A 22810-nucleotide genomic window follows, 5' to 3' on the forward strand; every position below is an offset into this window, starting at 1 on the left:
TAATTTGGATTTATACTTGTGCGGTGGTGTGTCTGTGTCACTCTGCAGTTACACCTCCAAAACACTAGTCAGCGGCGGAGGTTTCTGTGAAGAGCTGTAAAGTTCAGTTGATTCAAACACACATTAAACACACATTAAACATGGCTTAATAGAGACAATTTCAAACACAAGTACACAAATCAGCTTCACTATAACTCGCAGCATTCACAGACAAACACTTGTCTTTATCTGGACACATTTTCCCCACAAATACAATATGCTAATGTTTTTAGCATGTTTAGTTTTAGTTTTCTATTCTTAAAAAAGCCCCTGCATTTTCATACCTTAAGTATGCATTACTCATTACCAATCATTCAGAATAAGAAGCTGAGTAAAAAGATGTATTTAGGTCTTTGTGAGATGCTCCTGTGACCTTAAAAACATTGTTACACTGAAATATTTTAACATTTCAGCTTGTTGAATGTGTCCGCGTTCCTTGCATGCCACAGTGCATGTTGTTGTGTTGTCTTAAGTGGGAATCTCCCTGCTCTGACGTGACTGCTACACATGAAATGATCAGATGTTGATAAGAGAAGCAGGAAATAACTTTTGCGAGAGAAAGGAGTGTGACAATATCTGGTTTGCACAAGACATCTTTTTTCTGAATACACTTTTCAATTTGTTTTTTATGACATACTATACTGTGATTTTGTTTCAAAATTTTTATGACATACTATACCATGACTTTTTTCCTAAATTTTTTTTGACATACTATACTATGCCTTTTTTTCCCAAAATTTTTATGACATACTATACTATGACTTGTTTCCCCCCAATTATGACATACTATGCTATGATTTTTTTTTTTTTTCAAAATTTTTATGACATACTATACTATGACTTTTCCCCCCCCCCAAATTTTTATGACATACTATACTATGACTTTTTTCCCCCAAATTTTTATGACATACTATGACTTTTTTTCGCCCAATTTTTATGACATACTATACTATGACTTTTTTGAATCACATTTCAGCTAGTTGAATATGTCCACGTTCTTCTCAGTGCATGTTGTTTTCTGTTAAAATCTCAAAGTCTTAAGTGGGAATCTTCCTGCTCTGCCTCTGACAACAGCATGACTGCTACACATGAAATGATCAGATGTTGATAAGAGAAGCAGAAAAATGTTGATAGTGTGACAATATCTGGTTTACATAAGACATCTTTTTCTGATTGAACGCACAGATGGTTTCATCAACACGGTGCTGACAACCACTCATGATGCTTGACTGCTGAAGTTGTTTTAGCAGCACGCTCACGCCAGATGAGCACTTTTATATCTTATTATTAGACTAAGGTCTTTGTAGTTGGCTGCATCTGCTACATTGTGTACTGCAAGTAGCAGAAAATCATCCAAAAACAAAACACAACCCAAATCTGGTTGACAAACAATTTTCATCAAAAGTTCCACTGATTATTTCTGATGTTTGAAAGTTATTTTGTTCAACTATTTTCAGTCCAAGCTGAATTTAATTTTAAAACAGCAAAAACATGTCTGAGTGAAAAGGAAAAAATATCTCTCACTTTCAGTCGATACTCTCAGTTGTGTCAAATCTGACATACTAAGTTGTGTCTAAAATAACAAAGACATCACAAAAATGTGATGAGTTTCCTGACAAAAGTCAAATGAAAAACTAGGACGCAACTAGGACAGATATGACCTCAAATATGTATCACAACTAATTGAACATTTTACCTCAATTACTATGAAGGAATGATTATTTTGTTGTAGTTCACTGACAGGGTTTGTACTGTAAATATGCTCGACTGTTAAAGCTAGGATACTTTTTTATAATTAAAGAGTGCATATCTTATCTTGTGATTTTAGAATAATTGATGAAACACAGATGAACTCTTGTCTTGAATCTTTTTCATATTGTCTAGCCTTTGTAAATGTTTGTGTTATTGAGAGCTGCTTTATGAAGGCACTTGTTGCTGTCGCTTTTCTTTTTTTTAGAACACACTATACTGTGACTTTTGGACGACATGCTATACCATGACATTTTTTCACGATTTTGGAAGACATACTATACTATAACGTTTTTTCATGATTTTGGACAACATGCTATACTATGACATTTTTTCATGTTTTTGGACGACATGTGAAACTATAAAGTTTTTTCACGATTTTGGACGACATGTGAAACTATAACATTTTTTCACGATTTTGGACGACATGCGAAACTTTAACGTTTTTTCACGATTTTGGACGACATGCTATACTATGACATTTTTTCACGATTTTGGACAACATGCGAAACTTTAACGTTTTTTCACGATTTTGGACGACATGCTATACTATGACATTTTTTCACGATTTTGGACAACATACGAAACTTTAATGTTTTTTCACGATTTTGGACGACATACTATACTATAACGTTTTTTCACGATTTTGGACAATATGCTAGAGTATGACATTTTTTCACGATTTTGGACGACATCCTATACTATGACGTTTTTTCATGGTTTTTGACGACATACTGTACTATGACTTTTGTATTTCAGAAATGTTGCTTACAGGTCACGGACTGGACAGGGTGGAGTCATATGACCACACATGTAGTAGTGCATGTTAAAGGGAACATACATGAAGACAAACAGTGGGTAAAGCATTAACAGAATTTAAAAAAAACAAAAAACACCCCAGAATTACCAACACGGGCAAGATGTCATCGATTAGAGGTTCTGAATGTCGGTTTGGATTAATTTTCAATTAATTGCCCAGCCATATGAAAAACAAACCAGAGTTAAATGTTAATTTGCAAATTTTTAATGAGACAAAACTCAAAAACAATAAATTACAAGAAATTTGGATAAATAAATATGTAGCTATTTATGCATCACCTTCATTTTCATTAACAGTGCTTCGACAAATGACAAACAGCAGTAAGAAAACAGGAAAAAAAAACTTTTAGAACAAATCAGACAAAATGACAAAGTCCAGCGTTCCAGACGAGATGATGACTTGATTAAGTCTTTTAAACAGACCTCAGCTGATCAAAATAGAGATTAAAGGTTACAATTTTAACTTCTCTTGATGGGATTCATCCATCAGCTGTTTCCATCCTCCTCCTGATGTAATATACTGTGTCTTTGTCTCACCTCATGTTCAACTATTAACAAAATGAATTCAGGTTCCAATGAGTTTTGACTGAAATCATCTGCTGTTTGAGTCGCTGTAGAGACCAAACACTGTAAATGAAACGGTGGATCAGACACATGTCAACAGTCATTACAGCAGATTTTAAGAGGAGTGGGAGTCCTGACCAGAGGGCACAGCGTCGATACAGTACTGCAGAAGTCGAGTGTTTAAAAGGATTTTTTAAAAAGAGATGTATGACTGATTTTATCTCATGATGGGAAATTAAACTAAACAAAAGGTCAAACCTGTAAAAAACAGAATATATAAAAGAAGTGAATGTAGCCTCCTCATCTGAAAAGCCAATATAAAGTCCTTAAACCTGCATTCTTTCTAATGGCCAGCAGGGGGCGATGCCACTAGTTGTATAAAAGTCAATGAGAAAATGACCCCTCTTCTTACTTGATTTATTACATCAGTAAACATTTTCTTGATGCGTTTATGATCTTAATCATTAGTTTCAAGTCTTTTTAAGCACAGCATGATGTTCGTTTTGTACATTAAAATAGATGATAAAGCAGGGTATGCTTAGGACCTGGCTACCATGTGATACAAGTCGCTATGACAGCAACCTGTCAATCAGGATAAAGGCGTAGCAATGTGTATCCTCCACAGCTCCATCCTCTTGCCCACATATGGCGATGGCTGAATGCCAAACTACAGGCTTCAAAAGGGAAGTCCACAAACCAGTGGGTGATGTCACAGTGGCTACGTCCACTTCTTTTACACTCTGTGTTCAGCGCTGAAGGTGTGCTGGTTCAAAAGGTGACAGAGGAACAGCATTTCTTTAAAAGCTGAATCCTGTCTGTCAGGTCCAAGTGTCACTGCAGCAGCAGGAGTATCAGGTCCACATCCAGTCAGCTGGAGTCTAACCTTTCAATGGTTCATCCTCAGCAGCTCTACAGCCCCTTCAGAGATGAGACCTTCTTCTTCCGAGCTGCCAGCATCTCGTAGAATGGGTCTTTGCTGATGGCAGCTCTGCAGGTAGAAGAACAACAAGGGTTAAATACGAGACGTTGTGCTGATCTTCTGCAGGAGACAGAGAAATTAAATGTGGCTTACTTAATGCTGTTGATCCATTCATCCTTCTCCTCTGCGGTCGGGGCAGAGATTCTGTAAAAAGTGTGGTTTCCCTCAACGACACGTCCGTCTGCTTCCGTCTTGCAGGCTTTGATCACCTGATCTTTGCTGTCTGAGATGAAGAGCTCGAAGCAGTTCTGGAAAAAAGACAAACAAACAAGATGAGTCAGGAGATTTACATCAACAGGAAACATCTGAAGAACACAACAACACAAATTAGGAACAAATAGAAAAAGAATCCAGGAACTAATCCTTGAGTAAGTGATGTGTTGTGAGATACTGCTTTGTATCTGCTACAATGGACATGTTTGAACGGGAAAAGTAGTATTGATTTTGGATGCCATACTATACTCTGACTTTTTTTTTTTACATCACATCTGTATAACATACTATATTCTGACTTTTTTTTTACATCACATGACTTTTTCTAAATCACATCTGTATAACATACTATACCATCCTGGTTGTCCCACACTCCAGACTTATGCTCAGGGGTGATCGTGCCCTGGCTATGTCTGCCCCCAAACTGTAGAACAGCATCCCCCTCTCAATCAGATTCACCCCTACCAATTACTTTTTTTAAGTCCAGGCTCAAAACCTACATTCATTAGCGTTTGACTCTCCCTGATGTGGCTTACTCTGATACGTGCCTGTGTGGTGTCTCTAAATGTGTGAGCTGTATACCTGAAAGTTATAGTGCCTCTCATGTATGTGTTTTTAGCATCTAATTCCTATTGTGCTTGTTGTACTTCATAAATAAATTTGAGTTGTGCTGAGTTGAGGTTTTTTTTTTTTACATTTTCATGACTTTTTTAATGATTTTGGACAACATACTATACTATGACTTTTTTCATGATTTCTGATGACATACTATACTATGACTTTTTTTTCATGATTTCTGATGACATACTATACTATGACTTTTTTTCATGAGTTTGGACAACATGCTATACTATGACTTTTTTTTCATGATTTCTGATGACATGCTATACTATGACTTTTTTTTCATGATTTCTGATGACATGCTATACTATGACTTTTTTTTCATGATTTCTGATGACATACTATACTATGACTTTTTTTCATGATTTTGGACGACATGCTATACTATGACTTTTTTTCATGAGTTTGGACGACATGCTATACTATGACTTTTTTTTTCATGATTTCTGGACGACATACTATACTATGACTTTTTTCATGATTTCTGATGACATACTATACTATGACTTTTTTTTCATGATTTCTGATGACATACTATACTATGACTTTTTTTCATGAGTTTGGACAACATGCTATACTATGACTTTTTTTTCATGATTTCTGATGACATGCTATACTATGACTTTTTTTTCATGATTTCTGGACGACATGCTATACTATGACTTTTTTTCATTAGTTTGGACAACATGCTATACTATGACTTTTTTTCATGATTTCTGATGACATGCTACACTATGACTTTTTTTTCATGATTTCTGGACGACATGCTATACTATGACTTTTTTTCATGATTTTGGACAACATGCTATACTATGACTTTTTTTCATGAGTTTGGACAACATGCTATACTATGACTTTTTTTTCATGAGTTTGGACGACATACTATACTATGACTTTTTTTCATGAGTTTGGACGACATGCTATACTATGACTTTTTTTTTCATGATTTCTGGACGACATACTATACTATGACTTTTTTCATGATTTCTGATGACATACTATACTATGACTTTTTTTTCATGATTTCTGATGACATACTATACTATGACTTTTTTTCATGAGTTTGGACAACATGCTATACTATGACTTTTTTTTCATGATTTCTGATGACATGCTATACTATGACTTTTTTTTTCATGATTTCTGATGACATACTATACTATGACTTTTTTTCATGAGTTTGGACAACATGCTATACTATGACTTTTTTTTCATGATTTCTGATGACATGCTATACTATGACTTTTTTTTCATGATTTCTGGACGACATGCTATACTATGACTTTTTTTCATTAGTTTGGACAACATGCTATACTATGACTTTTTTTCATGATTTCTGATGACATGCTACACTATGACTTTTTTTTCATGATTTCTGGACGACATGCTATACTATGACTTTTTTTCATGATTTTGGACAACATGCTATACTATGACTTTTTTTCATGAGTTTGGACAACATGCTATACTATGACTTTTTTTTCATGAGTTTGGACGACATACTATACTATGACTTTTTTTCATGATTTCTGATGACATGCTATACTATGACTTTTTTTCATGAGTTTAGACGACATACTATACTATGACTTTTTTTCATGATTTCTGATGACATGCTATACTATGACTTTTTTTTCATGATTTTGGACCACATACTATACTATGACTTTTTTTTCATGATTTCTGGACGACATGCTATACTATGACTTTTTTTTCATGATTTCTGGACGACATGCTATACTATGACTTTTTTTCATGATTTTGGACAACATGCTATACTATGACTTTTTTTCATGAGTTTGGACAACATGCTATACTATGACTTTTTTTTCATGAGTTTGGACGACATACTATACTATGACTTTTTTTCATGATTTCTGATGACATGCTATACTATGACTTTTTTTTCATGATTTCTGGACGACATGCTATACTATGACTTTTTTTCATGAGTTTAGACGACATACTATACTATGACTTTTTTTCATGATTTCTGATGACATGCTATACTATGACTTTTTTTCATGATTTTGGACGATATGCTATACTATGACTTTTTTTTCATGATTTTGGACGACATACTATACTATGACTTTTTTTTCATGATTTCTGATGACATACTATACTATGACTTTTTTTCATGAGTTTGGACAACATGCTATACTATGACTTTTTTTCATGATTTTGGACCACATACTATACTATGACTTTTTTTTCATGATTTCTGATGACATGCTATACTATGACTTTTTTTTCATGATTTCTGGACGACATGCTATACTATGACTTTTTTTCATGAGTTTGGACCACATACTATACTATGACTTTTTTTTCATGATTTCTGGACGACATGCTATACTATGACTTTTTTTTCATGATTTCTGGACGACATGCTATACTATGACTTTTTTTCATGATTTTGGACAACATGCTATACTATGACTTTTTTTCATGAGTTTGGACAACATGCTATACTATGACTTTTTTTTCATGAGTTTGGACGACATACTATACTATGACTTTTTTTCATGATTTCTGATGACATGCTATACTATGACTTTTTTTTCATGATTTCTGGACGACATGCTATACTATGACTTTTTTTCATGAGTTTAGACGACATACTATACTATGACTTTTTTTCATGATTTCTGATGACATGCTATACTATGACTTTTTTTCATGATTTTGGACGATATGCTATACTATGACTTTTTTTTCATGATTTTGGACGACATACTATACTATGACTTTTTTTTCATGATTTCTGATGACATACTATACTATGACTTTTTTTCATGAGTTTGGACAACATGCTATACTATGACTTTTTTTCATGATTTTGGACCACATACTATACTATGACTTTTTTTTCATGATTTCTGATGACATGCTATACTATGACTTTTTTTTCATGATTTCTGGACGACATGCTATACTATGACTTTTTTTCATGAGTTTGGACGACATGCTATACTATGACTTTTTTTTCATGATTTCTGATGACATGCTATACTATGACTTTTTTTCATGAGTTTGGACGACATGCTATACTATGACTTTTTTTCATGATTTCTGATGACATGCTATACTATGACTTTTTTTCATGATTTTGGACGACATGCTATACTATGACTTTTTTTCATGAGTTTGGACGACATACTATACTATGACTTTTTTTTCATGATTTCTGATGACATGCTATACTATGACTTTTTTTTCATGATTTCTGATGACATGCTATACTATGACTTTTTTTCATGATTTTGGACGACATACTATACTATGACTTTTTTTTCATGATTTCTGATGACATGCTATACTATGACTTTTTTTCATGATTTCTGATGACATGCTATACTATGACTTTTTTCATGAGTTCTGGACGACATACTATACTATGACTTTTTTTTCATGATTTCTGATGACATGCTATACTATGACTTTTTTTTCATGATTTCTGGACGACATGCTATACTATGACTTTTTTTTCATGATTTCTGATGACATGCTATACTATGACTTTTTTTTCATGATTTCTGATGACATGCTATACTATGACTTTTTTTCATGAGTTTGGACAACATGCTATACTATGACTTTTTTTCATGATTTCTGATGACATGCTACACTATGACTTTTTTTTCATGATTTCTGGACGACATGCTATACTATGACTTTTTTTCATGAGTTTGGACAACATGCTATACTATGACTTTTTTTCATGAGTTTGGACAACATGCTATACTATGACTTTTTTTTCATGAGTTTGGACGACATACTATACTATGACTTTTTTTTCATGATTTCTGATGACATGCTATACTATGACTTTTTTTTCATGATTTCTGGACGACATGCTATACTATGACTTTTTTTCATGAGTTTGGACGACATGCTATACTATGACTTTTTTTCATGATTTCTGATGACATGCTATACTATGACTTTTTTTCATGATTTTGGACGACATGCTATACTATGACTTTTTTTTCATGATTTTGGACAACATACTATACTATGACTTTTTTTCATGATTTCTGATGACATACTATACTATGACTTTTTTTCATGATTTTGGACGACATGCTATACTATGACTTTTTTTCATGAGTTTGGACGACATACTATACTATGACTTTTTTTTCATGATTTCTGATGACATGCTATACTATGACTTTTTTTTCATGATTTCTGATGACATGCTATACTATGACTTTTTTTTATGATTTTGGACGACATACTATACTATGACTTTTTTTTCATGATTTCTGATGACATGCTATACTATGACTTTTTTTCATGATTTCTGATGACATGCTATACTATGACTTTTTTCATGAGTTCTGGACGACATACTATACTATGACTTTTTTTTCATGATTTCTGATGACATGCTATACTATGACTTTTTTTTCATGATTTCTGGACGACATGCTATACTATGACTTTTTTTTCATGATTTCTGGACGACATGCTATACTATGACTTTTTTTCATGATTTCTGATGACATGCTATACTATGACTTTTTTTTAATGATTTCTGATGACATGCTATACTATGACTTTTTTCATGAGTTCTGGACGACATGCTATACTATGACTTTTTTCATGAATTCTGGACGACATGCTATACTATGACTTTTTTCATGAATTCTGGACGACATGCTATACTATGACTTTTTTTTCATGATTTCTGGACGACATGCTATACTATGACTTTTTTTTCATGATTTCTGGACGACATGCTATACTATGACTTTTTTTCATGATTTCTGATGACATGCTATACTATGACTTTTTTCATGAGTTCTGGACGACATGCTATACTATGACTTTTTTTTCATGATTTCTGGACGACATGCTATACTATGACTTTTTGTCATGATTTTGGATGACATGCTATACTATGACTTTTTTTAATGATTTCTGATGACATGCTATACTATGACTTTTTTCATGAGTTCTGGATGACATACTATACTATGACTTTTTTTCATGATTTCTGATGACATGCTATACTATGACTTTTTTTCATGAGTTTGGACGACATACTATACTATGACTTTTTTTCAAGATTTCTGATGACATGCTATACTATGACTTTTTTTTATGATTTTGGACGACATGCTATACTATGACTTTTTTGATGAGTTCTGGACAACATGCTATACTATGACTTTTTTTTAATGATTTCTGATGACATGCTATACTATGACTTTTTTCATGATTTCTGGACGACATGCTATACTATGACTTTTTTTTAATGATTTCTGATGACATGCTATACTATGACTTTTTTCATGAGTTCTGGACGACATGCTATACTATGACTTTTTTTTAATGATTTCTGATGACATGCTATACTATGACTTTTTTTTATGATTTTGGACGACATGCTATACTATGACTTTTTTGATGAGTTCTGGACAACATGCTATACTATGACTTTTTTTTAATGATTTCTGATGACATGCTATACTATGACTTTTTTTTATGATTTTGGACGACATGCTATACTATGACTTTTTTTTAATGATTTCTGATGACATGCTATACTATGACTTTTTTCATGAGTTCTGGACGACATACTATACTATGACTTTTTTTTAATGATTTCTGATGACATGCTATACTATGACTTTTTTCATGAGTTCTGGACAACATACTGTACTATGACTTTTTTTTCATGATTTCTGGACGACATGCTATACTATGACTTTTTTTCATGATTTCTGATGACATGCTATACTATGACTTTTTTCATGAGTTCTGGACGACATGCTATACTATGACTTTTTTTTCATGATTTCTGGACGACATGCTATACTATGACTTTTTTTTCATGATTTCTGATGACATGCTATACTATGACTTTTTTCATGAGTTCTGGACGACATGCTATACTATGACTTTTTTTCATGATTTTTGATGACATGCTATACTATGACTTTTTTCATGAGTTCTGGACGACATGCTATACTATGACTTTTTTTTCATGATTTCTGGACGACATGCTATACTATGACTTTTTTTCATGATTTTGGACAACATGCTATACTATGACTTTTTTTTCATAATTTCTGGACGACATGCTATACTATGACTTTTTTTCATGAGTTTGGACAACATGCTATACTATGACTTTTTTTTCATGAGTTTGGACGACATACTATACTATGACTTTTTTTCATGAGTTTGGACAACATGCTATACTATGACTTTTTTTTCATGATTTCTGGACGACATGCTATACTATGACTTTTTTTCATGAGTTTGGACAACATGCTATACTATGACTTTTTTTCATGAGTTTGGACAACATGCTATACTATGACTTTTTTTCATGATTTCTGATGACATGCTATACTATGACTTTTTTTTCATGATTTCTGGACGACATGCTATACTATGACTTTTTTTCATGAGTTTGGACGACATACTATACTATGACTTTTTTTCATGATTTCTGATGACATGCTATACTATGACTTTTTTTCATGATTTTGGACGATATGCTATACTATGACTTTTTTTCCATGATTTTGGACGACATACTATACTATGACTTTTTTTTCATGATTTTGGACGACATACTATACTATGACTTTTTTTTCATGATTTCTGATGACATACTATACTATGACTTTTTTTCATGAGTTTGGACAACATGCTATACTATGACTTTTTTTTCATGATTTCTGATGACATGCTATACTATGACTTTTTTTCATGAGTTTGGACGACATACTATACTATGACTTTTTTTCATGATTTCTGATGACATGCTATACTATGACTTTTTTTCATGAGTTTGGACGACATACTATACTATGACTTTTTTTTCATGATTTCTGATGACATGCTATACTATGACTTTTTTTCATGATTTCTGATGACATGCTATACTATGACTTTTTTCATGAGTTCTGGACGACATACTATACTATGACTTTTTTTTCATGATTTCTGGACGACATGCTATACTATGACTTTTTTTTCATGATTTCTGGACGACATGCTATACTATGACTTTTTTTCATGATTTCTGATGACATGCTATACTATGACTTTTTTTTAATGATTTCTGATGACATGCTATACTATGACTTTTTTCATGAGTTCTGGACGACATGCTATACTATGACTTTTTTTCATGATTTCTGATGACATGCTATACTATGACTTTTTTCATGAGTTCTGGACGACATGCTATACTATGACTTTTTTTTCATGATTTCTGGACGACATGCTATACTATGACTTTTTGTCATGATTTTGGATGACATGCTATACTATGACTTTTTTTAATGATTTCTGATGACATGCTATACTATGACTTTTTTCATGAGTTCTGGATGACATACTATACTATGACTTTTTTTTCATGATTTCTGATGACATGCTATACTATGACTTTTTTTCATGAGTTTGGACGACATACTATACTATGACTTTTTTCATGATTTCTGGACGACATGCTATACTATGACTTTTTTTCATGATTTTGGACGACATGCTATACTATGACTTTTTTTATGATTTTGGACGACATGCTATACTATGACTTTTTTGATGAGTTCTGGACGACATGCTATACTATGACTTTTTTTTAATGATTTCTGATGACATGCTATACTATGACTTTTTTCATGAGTTCTGGACGACATGCTATACTATGACTTTTTTTTATGATTTTGGACGACATGCTATACTATGACTTTTTTTATGATTTTGGACGACATGGTATACTATGACTTTTTTCATGATTTTGGACGACATACTATACTATGACTTTATTTCATGATTTCTGGACGACATGCTATACTATGATTTTTTCATGATTTTGGACGACATGCTATACTATGACTTTTTTATGATTTTGGACAACATGGTATACTATGATTTTTTTTATGATTTTGGACGACATACTATACTATGACTTTATTTCATGATTTCTGGACGACATGCTATACTATGACTTTTTTATGATTTTGGACGACATGGTATACTATGACTTTTTTTTATGATTTTGGACGACATACTATACTATGACTTTATTTCATGATTTCTGGACGACATGCTATACTATGACTTTTTTATGATTTTGGACGACATTCTATACTATGACTTTTTTATGATTTTGGACGACATGCTATACTATGACTTTTTTATGATTTTGGATGACATGGTATACTATGACTTTTTTCATGATTTTGGACGACATACTATACTATGACTTTATTTCATGATTTCTGGACGACATGCTATACTATGAAGTTTTTTCATAAATTTGGACTACCTACTATACTATGACTTTTTTTTCATGATTTTGGACTACATACTATACTATGACTTGTTGTCATGATTTCTGGACGACATACTATAATACTATGACCTTTTTAGGTGCAATTTTATGACATACTGTAGCATGATTTGTTTTTCAGATTTTTATGGAATATTCTACTATGGCTTTTTCTTTCTTTCTTTTTTGTTATTAAGAAAAAAAAAAAAAAAAAAGTTCTGACGTATTATACCACGACTGTTTTTGATCACAATTTATAACATATATACCATGACTTTTTTTTTTTCTTACATCTTTATGACATATTACACGAAAACCGTTTTTTTGTTTGTTTGTTTGTTTTCACATTTTATAACATGCTATACTATGATTTTTTTATTTCAAATTTTTATGGCTTACTATACTATGGCCTTTTTAGGTACACCTATGGACAGGCAGCTACATTTCTTTGACATAGTATACGTATTTTCAATCATATGACAAAATGTGGCAAAGACGAGATGAGAGGAGAGAGAATTTACCGGCTTCTTGGAGTCATCGACTTCTCTGATACTCAGATTTTCCAGTGGAATAATTCCTCTAGGTTCTTTATCCTTATAAACCGCAGAGAGACACAATAAATTACAATGACAAAGTCTAAGTACATAACCCTACACACTTTATCAGTGACTCTTCTCTTGTTTAGCCAAACAGGAATAACTTACGGTTGTGTATTCAAAGTAGTAGAGGCAGTTATCTGTGAGAATGAACCAGCGTCTCTTCCAGGTCTTGACACGTCCACCTGAGGAGAGATTAAGGTGAGCTACAGCTTCAGTAAAGACACAAATTTGCTGGATTTCATGTGACAACAGCGACACTCTGAAGCACACTGATGGCACAAATCAGCAGGTTAAATGCAGAGCCTACTGATTGCAAAGCTGAGGTTAAAACTTGGGTCAGTGGCCAGCAGTTAGGGACAGATGTGAAACTACTTCTATCACATCAGAGCTTAACAGCGTACAGCCCACGAATGAGCTTTCTTTAAATCAAATTGTGATGTGAGGGTGAATGCACACAGCCATTGGGAGTAAAGGCAGGGAGGGTGGCAGCTCAGAAGCAAAGCAGTACATCAAAGCTGGGCAATTTAAGGGTACATACCTCCTGGAGTCAAAAACCCATGAAACACAAACAAACAAGAAGAATGTCAACAAAAGAATATCACAGAAATACAACACAAGTCTGTCCTCATCATGTTGAAGATGCTGTTACACATCCAGTCCACTAGAGGGCCTTCCAGCTCACAGTGACAAACAACAGGATCCAAACTGAATAAACTCAAATTAAATGAACTATTTTACACCACATGGATGCACATACCGAGTTTCAGCAGCCAGCCTTCTCTGTCGGGGTTGAAGAAGGTGTGTGTGAGGTCATTCCCATCATCCTCTGGGATCTTAAAGGGCTCATTTTTGATGCTGTCATACAGGTTCTACAGAGAGGAGGAGACAGATGATCAGCACTGAGTACTTGTTCTTCACTTGAGTGTTTCCATTTTATGTTGCTTTATACTTCTACACTACATGTCAGAGGTAAATATTGTAATTTTAACTCAGTTACATTTATTTTTACAGCTTTATTTCTAATGTACACTCGAAGACTAACATCTGACACCCTCTCACATCTGAAGACAATGTTTTTAGTCACACACTGTAAAATTTTGCAAAGACTAACATTGGAGTCAGAGGTGAACCACTGTAAATTTTTTTAGATTTCTCATTAAAATAAATGCCAGTTGGTGGATCAGATATACTCTGAATTAAACACAGACTCTTGTTCACACCACAACTTCGCCAGTTTCTCCTCTTTTTCAACAGTACAAGAGAACCAAGACTTGTTCACATTCTTGCGCCTCCCCAGAGTCCGCTCCATGTTTACTGTCTACCTAGTTTGCTGCTTCCTGTTTGGTGCCAGAGAGAGTGCAGCCATTGGTTGTTGACAATGTTCATATCATTGAACTTCAGGATTTGCACAAGCCAATTATATTGTGATGCTGATACTTTAGAACTTTTACTTTAAGTTCTTAAAAAACAGCTACTAAATGAGACTTTTTTTTATTCACCAGAACTGGGCTGAACATAAACTGGACACATGGTGCGACTTTGCTCAGTTCATCAAGGCAAATAAAAGCACCGCGTTTTTGTAGTAATACTTTAGTCTGTTTAACAATTAAGTATACTTTGTTACTGTGGAGATAAACACTTTTTTTATCACAAAAATAAACGTCTCTCACCCTGAGTAGCTCCTCTGGCAGGTCTCCCCCATCGTTGATGCCTCTGTTCATTGCTGTGAATCTCTGAACGGAGGGTTTGTCCTTCACGTTAGGGTTGTGTAGACTCGTGTTCAACATGATTACAGCAAACGACAACACGTAACAGGTATCTGTAAAAGAAGACAAGGTGAGTTTTTTGTACTGTTTCAGGACCTGACCACTACAATAACCACGGACTTTAACATTTCGTGTTTCTCAGTGCTATCAGCTGATTTCAGTCATTTAAATTCTTGACATGAGAAACTCAGAGGACATTTCCTACAACTTATCTGACACCTGGTGGTGTGTGTCAAGATAGACACGTGTGTTTGTATCTACTGTTTTTGTGCCATTGTTCCTTTTTATTTGTCGGTATTTATGTATTTATTTATTATTGTTATAATTATTACAATGAGTGTTATTATTAGAAAAAAACTCTATATTTATTTCTATTCTTTTTTGCATGTGTGTGTTTGAGTGAATATCTAACTAAATAGCATTGACTGCCTTTTTGAATGTCTGTAAAGGAAATAATTAAATCAAAATATTTCAACATAACAGAAGATAAATTATCTGATGTGTACTTGTGATTAAATATTTACATATTCAGAGCCCAACATACAGCATGTGGCCAGAATACAAACTATGACAGGCCCTCTGGGGAAGAATAATTGTTTTACTGCTGACTCCTGAAATAAACGTGTTTTCATTTTTGCGTTGTACTCAGAAAAGAAAAAGTAAAAACACTGACTGTAAACTTGTTTTTTTTAATATCCTTTTGAAATCCCCCCACATCTACTCACCCACACGCTCATGTACCTGTGTTCTGAAACACTCCGGGGTTACAGCGACAGTATCGCTGGGCGAACGCCTCCATCATGCGGTCGATCTTCTGAGCCTCGCCGGGCAGCCTGAAGCTCCACAGGAACTGCCTGAGAGCCTGAACCAGGTTCAAGTCTGTGAATTCATGTAACTCCAGGAAGGCGTGCAGAACCTCTATGTTGAAGTCATCTCTGCACGACACGAACGCAATCCCACACAAACCCACGCATACACATGCACACACACACAGGGGGAGACAACAGAAGGACAACAGGATCAAGAACTGAATGCAGCTCTGTTCAGCTCACCGAGCTGGCAGCTACAAGAGCTGCATGAGATGTGATGAATCAGATAAAAACTGATTAATGGATGAATGTTTAGAACTGCTAATGCACCATAAGCTCACACATATAGAATATTAATAAGGCCTGATTTGTCCTCAGTGCTGCACGTGCCTATAACATTGGCAGCTTTATAAAAAATAGAACATCCTTTTTTTTGTGTGGGTCTGTAATCTGTTGAACATATCACCTTAGACAAAACACGGGTGTAAACGATAAACCTAATGATGGCTGAGTTCCATTTAGCTGCTTCAGATTCAGGGTCCTGGCATCACACATGCTGGCTCACTGTCATGTTTAACTGGGACATCTGAATAGAAAGAATTAAGAGTAACACCTGGTGCTCTTCCTGCTCGACAAGTCATATGTTTGCTGTTTGTGAAAAATGACTTCAGGTCTTCAGTATCACTTACCTCTCTCCTAGGTAATCGCCGATAGCCGTCTTATTAAGCCCCTCACCCTTGTAGAGAAACTGGGCGATGTCATCACTAGTGTTTTTCAGCAGCGAGCTGTCAATCAAGAAGCGAATCCCCTGAGAGAGAAAATCAGAAATACACAATTGGATCTGAACATCATGCACTAACAAATACAATTAATATGGACGTCTTCAAAGACAAAGTGATCAGATGTATCACATGCTATTTGATTTAAAAAACACCTCCATTACAACACCATCGATTGATTTTTTGAGTCAGTTTTAAGAAAACACAGAAATTCTCTGGTTGCAGCTCCTCTTATGTGAGGATTCGCTTCCTTTTTTCTGTTAACATGAGGTGCGTTTAAATGGACCCTTATGTTCCAGTAATGATCAGAATAAAAATGGCTCATGTAACCAATTTAATGGGAAGAGAAAGACCTGATTCAGGCAGGCTGAAAGGAATTTTTAATCGGGCTGAGCGGGGAGGTGGAAACCTTTGATAATCTGTTCAACAGGAAAATACTACTCATTCATTTTCCTTAACCGCTTATCCTGTTGGGGTCATGGGGGGGCTGGAGCCTATCCCAGCTGACATTGGGCGAGAGGCGGGGTACACCCTGGACACGTCACCAGACTATCACAGGGCTGACACATAGAGACAGACAACCATTCACACTCACATTCACACCTACAGACAATTAAGAGTCACCAATTAACCTGCATGTCTTTGGACTGTGGGAGGAAACTGGAGTACCTGGAGAAAACCCACACTAACATGGGGAGAACATGCAAACTCCACACAGAAGGGCTCCCCCACCCTGGATTCAAATCAGGAACCCTCTTGCTGTGAGGCAACAATGTCGAGGCATTTGTTTCTGTTTGTCCCTTGTGAAGGTAACATAGGTGACACAGTGCGCTGCACACAACATGCTGCAACAGCTGTTTCTCCCTCTGCTGATTTCGGCAGAGAATCGTCCATAATTTCAAAAAATATGTAGCACTCTGTTCTTATTAATAAATGTATTCTTTGATTGTTGCTACAGGCTGCAATGTGGAGTCACTGGACATACCAGTCATATTACTACCAGTAACAGTAGCCTGCTTATGAGACATTCAGGGAACACGGCTAAATTGAGGCGTCTACCAATAGTCTGCTTGTGAGGTGTTTAAGGGACATCTGTAATTCATACCTACAGAAAATAAGGCGGGTCACAGTTTCGTTACTTAAGCTACTAAGAAATTATATAAACAGGCGGAAACACTTCTCCTTTGAATTAATTTAATTTAATTTTCTCAACATAATGGGGAAAAAAACTTCTCCTTCTGTTATATTTCCAGCAGACAAGACGCTCCACAGAGGGCGAAACCAAAGCTTTGAGGCTTGTAAACGCACATCTGATTGTATGACTTTATTTAGCGTCCGTGTTAACAGTTCAGTTGGGATCTCTAATCAGAACAACTTCCATCGGATTGAAGAAATACTGTCCATGTAACCCCAGCCACTATAAACTTTGAATATAGACTATAATCTTTGAGTTTTAAGCTGCTGGTCAGAAGGAACAAGACAATTATCTCTGTGGACATTTCATTTTTTAAAAAGGTTTTATAGACTAAATAATGAATTATTGAATCAAGAAAGTAATCAATAGATTAATCAACAATTAAAATAATGTTTAGTTGCAGCCCTACAATTATCTGTTACATAAAGAAAGGAAGACCCTGATTTGTTCTCACCTTCTTGGGGTCCATGTTAAATTTCTTCCGGCCCATGGCCATCTGTTTATTCCTCTGCATGCTTTTCCTACAAACAGATTAAACAGAACAGAAACTTTATTAACAGCAATTTTGACCATCATTTAAAGTTGATGAAAAGCTGAACATTTTACAGTTTGAGCTTCTCAGATCTGAGGATAGTTTGCTCTTCTATGTTCTATATAATAATTAACTGAATATCTTTGAGTGTGAAGAGATTCATCCTCAACCTTGTGGGCACATATCGCACAGACAGCCCTCTTCAGGTGAAGAAGGCGAAGCTTTCAATACGGCTGAAAGCTCCCAGAATAGCCAAGTGAGCGGACCTGGTGTTTAGAATATTAATCACTGAATATCTTCTGAATTTGAACTGTTAGTTTGACAAAATAGACAATTTAAAAACTCATATCTGAACAATTAAACGATAATGTAAACAATCGTCAGTTGCAGCCCTAAATCCCACAAAGCATTGGACTCTAATTTTCCTGTCTTCCACCATAAGGGCACTTCCACTCCAACAAAGGCTGAGTGGACCACAGCTGCCCACACACAAGCACAGAAACGGTTGAGAGATACTTCACCTCTCTTCAGTCAGGCCCAGGTTTTCAATCTCACTGGTCACCTCTGCTATCTCATCCTTCAGCCTCTGAGAGCAGACAGACAGAGAGAGGAGGAGAGTGATCAAACACAGACAGACATACTGTATATACATGTGATACGTGTGTGATGTCTGAGTCTTCATGTGAACCTCAGGAGATGCTTTGATCTCACCCGCAGCACAATGCATTACACATGGTTGTCTGTTCCAGCTACATCTCACCGACCGACACATCTACACAAGCACTTCTGATAGAAGCGATGACCCAGAAAAAAAACTCTAAAAGTGCAGACGTGATTCACTCTCTCTCGGGCCGACTCATTCTTCCTCTCGGCAGGAGTTCTGTGGAACAGTCGCACTCTGCAGAAAATCCTCTCTGGGAGCTGTAGCACCTGTTCTGGGGTCAGAGCTGACCACCCTGCCCCGTCTCCCCCTCCCCGCTCCTCCTCTCCCCTGTGCTGACCCAGATTTATCAGCCTGCCTCCCCCCTGATGCCCTCCCCAGGCCGTTTGAGTGTCACACTGGTGGGGAGACGGGAATGCGCAGGATCAAAGACTTTGACTGGCTTAGCGAAGCTGCTCCGGAGGGCTCAGAGGTTATGGGAGGGAAGAAGAGAGGAGAGAAGCAGATGGAGAAACACTGAGCCCAGCAGAAAAGATAATCAACTAAGACAATTATAGAAAAGAAGAGGACGAGGCCGGTGTCTCTGATTATTACAGCTAAAATCATCTCCAGCTCTCAGTGAGTCTGTGTAATACACAATGTGTGAAAACAAGGTAAATAACTTCACTTGTCTGGACTCCTGCATGTGCGTTTCCATGGTTACACCCCCTTATAAACGAACAGCGTCCTCTGTCTCCATTACTGGAATATTTCATGGCTCATTACCCATCAGCCCCCCAGGACAACACGGGGCGGGGCTTAGAGGAGAGAAGCGCCGAACGAGAGTCAACCTCAGTAATAAACTCCATCAATCTATTCACAGAGCGCCGCTGCCCAGAGGCCGTGTTTGTGTTTGTCTTTGTGTGTGCGCTTTTCTTTGTGCATGTTTTGGATGCCCACCTTGCTGACCGTGGACTAGGGACTAGGGAAGATGACGATGAGGTTCTGAACCTTCGTCAAAGCTTTTTGGGTAGTTTGTTTAGTGAGGAATGTACTACTTTCATTTATCTGATTGTCACACCCAAACCGCCGAGATGGGACAGAGTTAAAAGAGTGTAGGGCTTTCACCGCATATTTTCTCACCGCTCTGCAACATTCATTAACCCTGTCCTGACTCGTTTTTGCTTTTGCTGCGAGGGGAAACAGTGTTTGCTGCGCTACAGCTGCAGAAGTAAAAACACAGTGGAAATAATAATAATTCTGCTCTACATTAACTCCACAAGTGCTGGGATGGTTAGTCGATTGATTGATTAGATGATTAACAGAAACTTTGGCAACTTTTAATTTTAATAATCAAGTCAAAATATATCAAAAACAAGCAACTCAACAATTAATCAGAAAAATAACTGACAATGGATAACAGGGGGTTGAAACTAATTCTTTAATATTAAATAATCTGTCAATTATTTTCTCATTTTATCCGATTACACGTTTTGTTTATAAAATGTCAAAAAAGAGTGTAATAAATAGTTATTGCAAGTTGCTACAGCTTATAATGATGTCATCAAATTGCTCTACCAAAAACAATTAGTTTATTATCACAAATCAATGGTGAACTGAAACTAGGGACTGAAACAATCAATAATTTAAGTATCAAAGTAGCTGAACACGTCAAACTGTCTCAGCTCCAATGAAACAGGCTGTCGACAAATATCAGACAGTTAAATTTAATGCTTTTTAACACCATTTCAAGATCATTTTTGACCACATTAAAGCCAAATTTTTGTCAAGTCACCTTTTTTCAAGCGCTGCATGTAAGTAAAGAGCTCAGAAGTAGCCTGTGTATGTGGCCCTGTGCAGAGGTAGGTTTTATGTAGGAGTAGGGTCATTAGAAATGTGGACTTTCACACAGAAGAGCTTGACTCATTTAGACAAAAAGACATTTTAAAGCTTTTTAAGGACCTGCAAACACTCTGTGAAAAATAATCTAAACTCCAACATATGTCAATAAACCTTTATGTTGATTAAAGCCAACAAACCAGCACATGTAAAACATCAGAAATGAATGTTATGGGTGTAACGTCATTATTGGTTCTTTTATTTATCTACAATTTGAGCTCATGATGATAAGGCCAGCTACCCCCCCCTAATCTTGCAGGCCAAATGTACCCAGATAAAGAGCTGACAAAAACGATCTCCCTAATTTATTTAAGGTTGAAAGGGGGAACTGAGGCAGGGGGTCAAACTGTCCCTCCAGGCACAGAGAGCTGGAGGACACACAACCATACGAGGTCCACCCCCCTCGTACACATGCACCCCACACAAAGAGGATCATCTGTCTTGAATGCGTACAGTAACGCTCCGGTGGTCATACGCCTACACCCCCACACCCTCCAGACACACACACACACACACACACACACACACACACACACACACCTCTCCAGGCGCGATGGTCTAGACATGGAGGTACAAATCTACTCAAGGACACAGGCAGAAGAAAGGTCGACCTGAACGATGTGACGCTCAGACAAAGAGATAAAAACTACAAAGCAAACAATGCAATGGGTGATTTTTTTCATTCCTGCAATTCTCTGAAATAATTCAAATGGTTAAAGGATAATTTCGCAGTTTTACAAGTATGTCTTTAAAGGACAGCCATTGAAGTCTTTTTTCTTGCTGTAATCATTCCTCCTTGTTAATGTGATGTAAATGTGAGTGATGAGGGACAAAATCCACAGCCTAAACATTTATCTGAAGTTGATATGAAGCTTCAGATAAACCACGCAGAGATCTTCCAGTGTTAGTGTCTTAATACTGAATTCCCTCTTTGTTACTTTGCTTCAACTGTAGCTCAACAGGGAAACACAAAGAGGGAATTGATTTGTCTAATTCTGACTGCAGAAGCTGTGCATGAACTTCAGATATACTTTTGACTGCATTTTGAAAACATCAGGACTGTGGATTTTGTCCATCACTTACACTCTAAAAACTGTACACCTATTTATAAAAACAGGTTGTTAAAGAGCGACAGGTTTTTATTGCAGAGACAAAAGCAAAACTCAGAGACGTCCCTCAATTGGGACCCACAGTACAATACCAGTGAAAGTATCATGGTTCTGAGTAGTATCAGGATACCACAGCGAAAATGAGGCAGATGTGCCTTTTGTCATTTATAAAAAGATAAATCACTTTTCTATA

At 35.9% G+C, this 22810-nt stretch overlaps 1 protein-coding gene across 5 annotated transcripts in view; it reads right to left on the reverse strand.

The window, feature by feature from the left end:
* Positions 1-2789: 2789 nt before the first annotated feature.
* LOC117247332 (cytohesin-1-like) overlaps positions 2790-22810 on the reverse strand; it is a 31895-nt gene continuing 11874 nt past the window's right edge. For 3 of the 5 annotated variants that reach the window (XM_033611820.2, XM_033611816.2, XM_033611818.2), the window contains exons 3-12: positions 19491-19555; positions 18892-18958; positions 17153-17271; positions 16396-16589; positions 15559-15707; positions 14645-14757; positions 13994-14072; positions 13811-13882; positions 4244-4398; positions 2790-4159 (exon numbers count right to left, since the gene is read on the reverse strand). In XM_033611820.2, the coding sequence (XP_033467711.1) occupies positions 4081-4159; positions 4244-4398; positions 13811-13882; positions 13994-14072; positions 14645-14757; positions 15559-15707; positions 16396-16589; positions 17153-17271; positions 18892-18951 (1020 nt within the window). In that variant the 5' untranslated portion in view covers positions 18952-18958; positions 19491-19555 and the 3' untranslated portion in view covers positions 2790-4080. The remainder of the gene's footprint in view (positions 4160-4243; positions 4399-13810; positions 13883-13993; positions 14073-14644; positions 14758-15558; positions 15708-16395; positions 16590-17152; positions 17272-18891; positions 18959-19490; positions 19556-22810) is intronic. The other 2 variants (XM_033611821.2, XM_033611817.2) reach the window with 1 other exon arrangement.

Source organism: Epinephelus lanceolatus, chromosome 21 (assembly GCF_041903045.1).
Source record: "Epinephelus lanceolatus isolate andai-2023 chromosome 21, ASM4190304v1, whole genome shotgun sequence".
NCBI lineage: Eukaryota > Metazoa > Chordata > Actinopteri > Perciformes > Serranidae > Epinephelus > Epinephelus lanceolatus.